Below are 8,612 nucleotides of genomic sequence, written 5' to 3' on the forward strand. Positions count from 1 at the left end.
ATGTCGCAACCTCTCCAACGAGTCAACAGTTGCTCTGAAGATGAGCTCCTCTCGGAATTTTCGAATGTAAGAATCATTTTTGCAGTGTTAAAAACATAACTCTTCATTTTCAGATACTGATGCCGACAATCGCCAGCATGGGTGAATCCCAAGAAATCAGTGATACGGAGCTATCGGGTCAATTTGAGAAGAGAACAGTGACTGGAGAAGAGGGTGAGAACGAGCAGATGCAGAAGTTGCGGTGAGTATTAGTTTCGAAAGAAAATGTGATGAAAAAGCTATTGTTTCAAACAAAAATTCTAGACTATGCGCATTTCGGCACACTAATCAAGCTTTCAAAACTATTCGATATTTCAGTAGTCTGAACTTCGAAATTTCATATTAAAAACTTGCTGTTTCAAGAAAATTTTATGAAAGGTTCAATAATTTTTCTACTTATTGTTTGATGTTTTAAACCAATAGATAACCAAGCAATTACTGTTTCAAGCAGTTTGAATAAGCCTGAAAGTTTGGAAAACCACGATGTTGCCTATTTTTCGAGGGACTGGAACGTGTAAATTAGATTATTAAAGTTTTTTCCCGTTTCATAATTCGATAACACTTGAGGAAGTTTTTTATTTCAGTTGTTTCCTTTTCACCGTTTTTCCTCAGACCAAAAATTCAAAAATATATTGTTTCACACAATAAACTTGGAATTCGAGCATTTTTCACATTATTCACACATCACATTTTTCACATACATACATTTTTTAAACTACCAACTGTTTCTTCGAACGACAGTGCTCCCGTAAATCTACATCAAAACTCCCGTAAATCTACACCAGTACCTCCGTAAATTTACCAAACTCACACAACTCTATTCTTCCAGATCCGCCATCAACTGCCACCAAGACATATTCGAAGCCCTCCGCGACAAAATCCGATCACTGAAAAACAGAGTGTTCGATCTGGAATATGAAGCACAAGAATATCGAAACGAGATTCGTGAGAGTTGTTGACAGTCTCCTGGTCCCCGAATCAGGGTCCTGTCCCACTCCAAACTAAAATGTAATAATTGTTCTCTAAATTATTCTAATTTAGTTTACATTTATTTCATATTTTACTTTCTGTTCTTTTCTCCCTTTTTCCCATTCTTTAACTTCATTGGAAGCGGAAGTAATTCCCTTTCAATTCAAATCACCGCCACAATCGTTGTCTGCGTCTCCACAATCAAAGGCGCACTCTCTTTACAACTTCATGGGTCTCGCCGCGCCGACACACAGGAAACGAGTGCAACCGTAGTCGACCGACAGCGACCTTTGGCCTAAATCATAATTAAATCAGTCTTCTAACTTTCTCTTTTGTTAGATTATTCTGTTGAGTTTTTCCCCAATTTATTGTAGATTTGTTGGAGAAGTTGTAGTCGAGCACTCGGCGAATCCCTCGGTTCTTCTCCTTTTAGGAGAATCACCTCGGGTATTCTTCTAGTCCTCTACGAACCTTTTCCTCCTTTAACCCTATTTTCTGTAAAGGAGATAACCGGTATAGGTTTTTAATGCAGTCCCTCGTTGGACATGCTTTTTATCCTAATAAACCTGTTATCTATAACACGTGTTATTCCTTACAAATGGGCGCCTTCTAATACCTCTGAACCACCTAAAAGGAAGGTATAATTGCGAGAACATGTACATCTCACTCGGCTCTTACCGGCGGCCTTCCGTCCCCCTCGGGAGACAGAAGAGATGGCCACATTTGGTGCATCTGACCAGGTTTACTGGCTTCCGGAGGAGATTTCGATGAATATCGATTTTTCCGTCGGCCCAGCGAATCAGTCGGTTTCGCTCAAAATTTGCCCAAAAATCGATTTTTTCGATTTAATTTGTTCGATTTCACGTGTTTCTCCTCGAGAATTTAGTGTTTTAGGCGAAATTTTATTTCGCAAGTCTCAAATTCGGGTATTTCTCAACGATTTATCGCGGAAATTATGCTTTATTTTTTAAATTTCGCGCGCCTTTGGCGTCGTCCTTTAAAAATTATAGCAAGCGCGCTCTAGTGAGACGCGGGGTTTAGGCCTCGTTTTCATTATTTTGCGAATTTCCTCGCGATTTCTCGTCACTTTTTTTGGGATTTCCGTCGGTTTTTCGCGATTTTTCCGCGATAAAGCGACCGAATACCTCGAAAATAGTGCCAGAGTCTTTGAAAACCCCGATTTATCGGTGTTTTCGCGAGGAATTTGGCGGAAATTCCCGAGAAATCGGCGCTGGCCTAAATTATTTCATTTTCTTCGGAAAAGTTGAGATTTTTTGGCCCAGAGCTGTATTGCTCGCACAGTTTCTGCCACCTCGGCTCGCATTCTCCACTTCTCGTCGTCATTTTGGCTCCCTCGTGCACATTTCGTCGATTTTCGCTGGAATTTGGACTCGATTCGCTCGGAGACCCCTCGGATCGACCGTTTGCGCGATGTTGTCGGGCGTCGCAGCTCGTTGGCTTTCACCAGGTACCCGTTTTCACCTGTTTTTCGCTAGATTTAGCCTTCGCTCGGCATTTCGAAATGTTGCGAAATATTTCGAAAATCCCGAGAGAAGCGAATCAAAGCAAAAACTAATCGGAAACACTCGGTATCCTGTTGTATGGCTATCACGTGTCGCGTTCGCTTCGGGAGCAGTCCGTTCTGGTCTAATTTCCCTCGATTTTCGCAAGAAAATCGATCGGAAAGTCCGAGGAATGCTTCGAATTGGATTCTATTGCGATATTTGCTGTGGTTTTCAAGGATTGGATGCAAATTCCCTCGATTCTCCGCCGGATTCCGACGTCGCTCGCGATTTCGAAATGTTGCGAAACATTTCGAAAATCCCGAGAGGCATGGAAATCGGCTGGAATTGATGGAATTGCCTCGTGGATGGTCAAATACGATGTCGAGAAGAAGGAACAAGGTCGAATTTCCTCGTTTTGGCTCAAAATCCCCTCGTTTTTCGCTAAAAAATATTTTTTCGGCTTAATACGGGGTTATTGCGGTTGGATTTGGTTTCGAGGGCTCCCTAGAGAGCGGGGTGTATTAGTTGCTCTGGTTCTTGCTGTGTTTTAACACGGATTTATCCGTTTGCGGAACAAAAGAGCTTCTGAGGCACGCCAATCACTCGGAGACTTCCGAATTCAAATGCCCAATCTATCGGATATCTGTTGTTTGGATATTCGACGCCTCTTTGCGGATTCGACGTGTCGATTGGAGGAAATTTCGCAAGTTTATCGATTTTTTCAAATCTTTTTGGATTCGCTCGGAATTTCGGGAAACCGAAAATCCTTCAGAGTTGCCGAAGAGACTGGAAATCGGTATATACTTGGGAAGGATCCTCATATATTGACACGAAGGATTCAAGACATTTTTTCGAGAATCGAGCATTTGAGAACTCCCAACAATCACCTCGGTGATTTGAGGCTGAGATTTCAAACCCTCGAATCAAGAGAGAATGTAAACGAAAACTGGGGGTCCCTGGTTTCGAGCATGGTGTTGATATTCGGCGACTCTTTCGTTGGTTTATCGATCTGCTTGCCCTCTCCGGAGCTCGAGTAGTATCGGTTGCCAGTCCTCTGATTGCGCGATCAGCAGTTTTTACTGCATACGATCCCGTTCATGAGGCGAGGGATATCCCCTACTTCGATATTGTCCTCTAAACCTCGGGTCGGCTGGTGCTCACTTCGGTACTTTTCTATTATGATCGGAAGTCATTCTGATTTGTTGAATAGTACTGATTCTGATGCAGAGCAGGCGTGCCCCCTGGTGCGAAGCTTGTGTTGCTTCCGAGTATAGTTTTGATGCTCATGCACACTCGTTAGTAGTCGATATCAGGGATGCCAGGCAAGAGACCGCATACTTCATGTGTTGGAGTCGCTGTTGGCCTCAGGTGCTCCATCTTTGTATCGATTAGGAACTGTAACCCCAGTGTATCTCCGTCTCCCTTTGAGGATTCCGACATACATTTGACTACAGTACCCCTCGACTGTTGCGACACGGCACAGGTGCAGACCTGCCTCGTACTCCGCCTCCTCGAGTTAACGAGTCTCCATGAGAAGTTCATTCAAGGTTCGGCATTGCTCCTCTCGCCTTATCATCCTTGGATGATTCGGCAGTCGTTTGAGAATGAGCGAAGCAAAACCTGCTATATGAGGGGCAACTCAAGGCTCAGAATTTTCATAAGTCGTAGTAGATAGCGTAGCGATACGTTTGAGGCGACCTTTTACTGCTAATCTTAGAGCCCGAGCAGGAATATTTCCTCATCGGCCCTCGAGATACATGCGGTTCTAGTTGATGGCGATGGTGTTAATGCGAGCCTCGGCGATTTGATCTTCCCCGATTTATTTCGGGTCTTTCGAATCCCCGTCACCTCGCTAACACACCTCTTAACTCTTCTAGTGGTATCCTCGAACCCGTCCCTCGCTTTCAGACTCCATTGGGAGAGAGTTTATACAGTCGATCTCCGTATCGGGATTCTGAAGGGTTAAAGCTGATGCCTAAAATCAAAAACTTTGAACGCAAGCGTTACATAGTGAGTAGATTCGAGGGCGATCGAGCAGTTGGTACCCTCTGTTTCTTGAACGGATATGGCGTATGCCATTCTGATTGATTGGGCTACTTCTTTTTCAAAGTGAATCGCTACTATCGCAGAAAAACTGAGTAATTTCGCACGTGTCTTCTGGAAATAGATATATTCTCATGAGTTGATGAATCCTCGCCTTTGCCCCGCTGTCCGACAGCCGCTTTCTTTAAGCGCCTGGATATGCCGGTCAGAGCCGAACGAATCTCCTCTACGAGAAACGCTTAGTGCTAGCGAGTCTTCCGTTTCATGATAACGCTGCGCTCTCTTTCCGTTCTTCTATTCTCTCCGTACATAGTATGGATGAGATCGAAGCACCGCGAGGGACCGCACCCGTATCAATTGTAGTTCGGAGAGCTATGCATTAAGTGGGTTCCAGTTCGTTCTGATCTGATCGAATCGGCTGAATTTCGTATCGAGCGGAAGTTCTTTTGAGCATCCTTCCTCGGATACATGCGTTTTGATTTTCACCCGAATCCATCATCGTTAGTCCGAAAACTGACCTATCTACCAGAAGACTTAGTTGAGGTGCTGTATTCGAAAGGCCTCGGCGACCGACATATTCAGTAGTATGTAAATACGAGCTGAAATAGTCAAACCGGTTATTTCGGGTCGTAAGGTCACTCCCCTCGCAGCAGGTCGCAAGACTCGCGCTTGCGGATCGTCCTGAAGACTAATGGAGTAGTCGGCCGTATTGGTTTGAGACGATATCTTTCGTTTACCGATTCTGGCTCAAGTATCTGAGGAGGAAACTCCCCATGGAGCATCCTCTGGCCCCCCGGAGCGTATTGATTATTATGTTTCGGGAGGATTCTAGTACGAGTCTGGTAGAGAAACGACCATAGGCGATCTGGTGCATTTTTCACTCCGGAACCTTCCCTCGTTTGGTGAAAGACGCTCTCACTTTTTGCTGTGTTTTAATACGGGCTTGCCCGTTTGCGGAAGTGATGGTGTCTCCTCGCTTATCGAGCGAGATTCTTCGGATCGTGGATGCACTCGGATCCTCTGGCCCCCCGGAGCGTGAATTCTAGGATTCACTGCTCCATGGTGCCACTGACTATGATAGTTTATAACCAGATTGAGTGCTATCGGATAATTGTTTGCTAAGAAAACGTAGATGATGTATGGAACCAGAGTTTCGGCTCCAGATCCTAGATATTCTATCATTCTTAACGCGGAACTCTGAGTATCTTATGAAAGATGAGAAGTACCGAGTGTAGTTCGGGCGAAAATTAGTATACCTCCCCTCTTCGTGAGCGGAACGTAGAAGGTTTCCCCCTAATTACAATGGAATTCCTGAAGCGTTAATTTCGTTTGAAATCCGCTGCCCCGTTCGGGATTTGGGGTATTCTAGACCGTTTCGCAGAGTATTTCGCATCACGTCGCGTGGCTTTTGTGTCGTTCAGATACAATAGTGATTGAGAAATCTCTTCCGAAATCTGAAGATTGTTTACAATCGTTGTCGAAAATACTTCCAGTCTTGAATTCCACTCGTGAAATACATCTGGATGAGAGAAAGAGCATAAACTAAGTGGTGTACTAGTCTGCGGTATAGGCGGATAAGAGCGAGCCGCCGGAGTTATGCTAGTAGGACAGTCGGAGGAGATGAGCATCGGAGTTGTTCTGATTTTATCAGAGCATTTAGCGTAGCTAGACATCAGATTTGGTGCTTTATGCATCGGATTTGGTGACTATGCAGCGCATTTGGTACTTCATCTTCTCAGTTTTTGTGCCTTAAATCTACTCCACCTACGGGTCGATCTAGATTTCTGGTGCGAAATGCCGACTGAAACTCGTATCACTCGCCTCCATCAAATTTTTGATCGAGCAGTTTGGTATGAAGTCTTCCTCGTGTGTGGATGAGAGTTGCTATTTCGAATAGTGATTCGTAATCTACCCGTTCAAGTATAGTTCCGCCCGCTCTCCCTCGAATCCCTCAGTAGTTATTAGTAGTCGTTTTTGGACTACGGATCCTCTCTGTCATTCAAGTCTTCGTTTCGTTTCTGCGTGATTCGGCGATAGGCTGTCTGTGTACTCCTCGGTGCAGCGACTCTTAAGCGGATCGTTAGATTAACGGGCCGGCCGCCTGGCAAGCGGAGGGCCTTAATAGGCTAGCGATACCTCGACTCCACCACGATCTACACAGATAGTCACACCCCGAGCCATACTGAAACTCGATGAGAATGATAGATGTTTAAGAGAGACCGTATTCCAGCTAATGATTACACTATATCCCAGACAAACTACATCACGGAATCTGTCATGATTCCGAAGCCTCTGGTTACGCGTTTGTAGCAGTGATTTCGATCGCTGTGAAGCAAGCGAAAAATTAGAACGTTTGATACCGTTGTATTCAAACAATCAAAAATTTGGTGAAAAGCAGAGCTCCAACGTTTCAGCCCGTGGTGCCGGTTTCCGTGCCGATGCACCTTTATTGCTCGAAAATTCCCGCGTTTCCAGCGATTGTTGGAAAAGCCGGAAAAATAAAAGCAACGGAAAGAAAAAGCGGAGAGTTGCTCAAAGCCAGAAGCCTCTAGTTTCTTCCGCAGTTGAGTCGGTAACAGGGCACCCAGAATTCTCGAATGCTGGACGCACTGTCCCCGATGCAACTTCTCCGTCGGAAGAAATTTGGTCCTCGACCGTCTCAGCCTTAACTGGTGTTTCTGTTGAAGTTTTCCGTATCTGGAATCTCTCGTTTTCCCGAAGCAGAGCTATTTTATGTCCTCTACTTGGAGAGACAGATAATGACTTTCGTCGTGGCCTGCAGATCGATCCTCGAGTCATGTTTAGAGACCGCGCCTATAATGGTCCGTCCTCTCGAAATGATCCTCGGGAACGATATGTTAGCCCACGTATTGGGAACCTCGAGTAGAGTCCTTTTTCGTGGAATCTTTGCCATTTGGTCCAATCATCTCTCCGGCTCCTCAAGTGCTCCAGTTCCCATCGCGAATTGACACCAAAGCACGTTCTCGCCTTCTCACCGGGAAAGTTCTCACTCGTATTTACCCCTCGGATGTTCCAATCGTCAATGGCATCACCGACCTCACACCACCTCGCTCCAACCAAAGCTCCAGTAATTATAAAGCTGTCCAAGATCACTTCACGTCGTCTTCCACTTTTTATTTACTCTCCCCTCGGCCCGGATATGAATCGGCATTTGGAATTAGTGGCAGTATTTCCAGTCATGTCAAACAACAAGGTGCAAAATAGCTTCGGAAACCCTCTTCGCGGAATAACGAGTCAAGAATACAAAGGAGAAACTCCCTGGCTGATGAAATCTACAGAAGATATATTTTTTCTGGAGTCTTGTGATGGTATTTCAATCCCTCGAACGGATCTAAGGAGTGCTCAGGAAAAGGACACGATGATGGTTTCTCGATACCTCGGAATTCATTGTTTCAATGACGCCGAGCTCATCCGGAAGCCAAAAGGACAATTGGTAGAAGAATCTCGCGTTTCCTCGGAACTTCAATGGACAAACCAGTTTTCAGTTAAGGTCAGTGATCGAAGAACAATGACGGAGAAAGCTGTCGGAGAGATTTTATTGGCTCGTGAGAGACCTCGGAGACGTGGCCAAATAGAAGTTGAAGGATTATCGAGTGTCGTTTGAAACCTTTCAAGTGTGTGACCTATGGGGACTCCCTAGAGTCGTTTGGCTCGTTGGAAGAGTCGGATTTCGGTGAATCTAATACAGATACTCCGCCATCTGACTCGGACGACGACGAAGATGATTCGGATGATGACACCCTCTTCGGATTCAAGCTCGCCCCAGCTTCGCTGAAGGTGCCTTGATTCTCGGTCGGTGAAATCAACTGAATCCCTCGGTCATCTTCCCTCGATACCTCGATCCTATCAAATTCTTTTCTTCCATTGCTCTAAGTGACTCCCACGACAAATCAAAGGGTAGTGCTGGCCAATTCGCCGGGCTCTCCTACTTCTATAGTAGAAGTAAAACGTCATACTCAACGATTCTTCAAAATCTGCGAGGCTAAAAGGAATTTCATCCTTCTCTATGACCTCGAGTCTGAGAAAAATGATAAC

The 8,612-nt window shown here is 45.1% G+C and overlaps 2 protein-coding genes across 2 annotated transcripts; both read left to right on the forward strand.

The window, feature by feature from the left end:
• GCK72_015295 (uncharacterized protein) lies at nucleotides 1-998 on the forward strand (the record flags this gene model as incomplete). Its single annotated transcript, XM_053730757.1, has 3 exons — nucleotides 1-66; nucleotides 114-241; nucleotides 869-998. 3 exons carry the CDS (start codon nucleotides 1-3, stop codon nucleotides 996-998), a joined length of 324 nt encoding a protein of 107 aa, XP_053585529.1.
• Nucleotides 999-7,599: 6,601 nt separating this feature from the next.
• Nucleotides 7,600-8,363, forward strand: GCK72_015296 (uncharacterized protein; the record flags this gene model as incomplete). The annotated part of the gene is made up of 2 exons (XM_053730758.1): nucleotides 7,600-8,067; nucleotides 8,193-8,363. The coding sequence occupies 2 exons, from the start codon at nucleotides 7,600-7,602 to the stop codon at nucleotides 8,361-8,363; spliced, it is 639 nt and encodes a 212-aa protein (XP_053585530.1).
• Nucleotides 8,364-8,612: the final 249 nt, after the last annotated feature.

Source organism: Caenorhabditis remanei, chromosome IV (assembly GCF_010183535.1).
Source record: "Caenorhabditis remanei strain PX506 chromosome IV, whole genome shotgun sequence".
NCBI classification, from domain to species: Eukaryota; Metazoa; Nematoda; class Chromadorea; order Rhabditida; family Rhabditidae; genus Caenorhabditis; species Caenorhabditis remanei.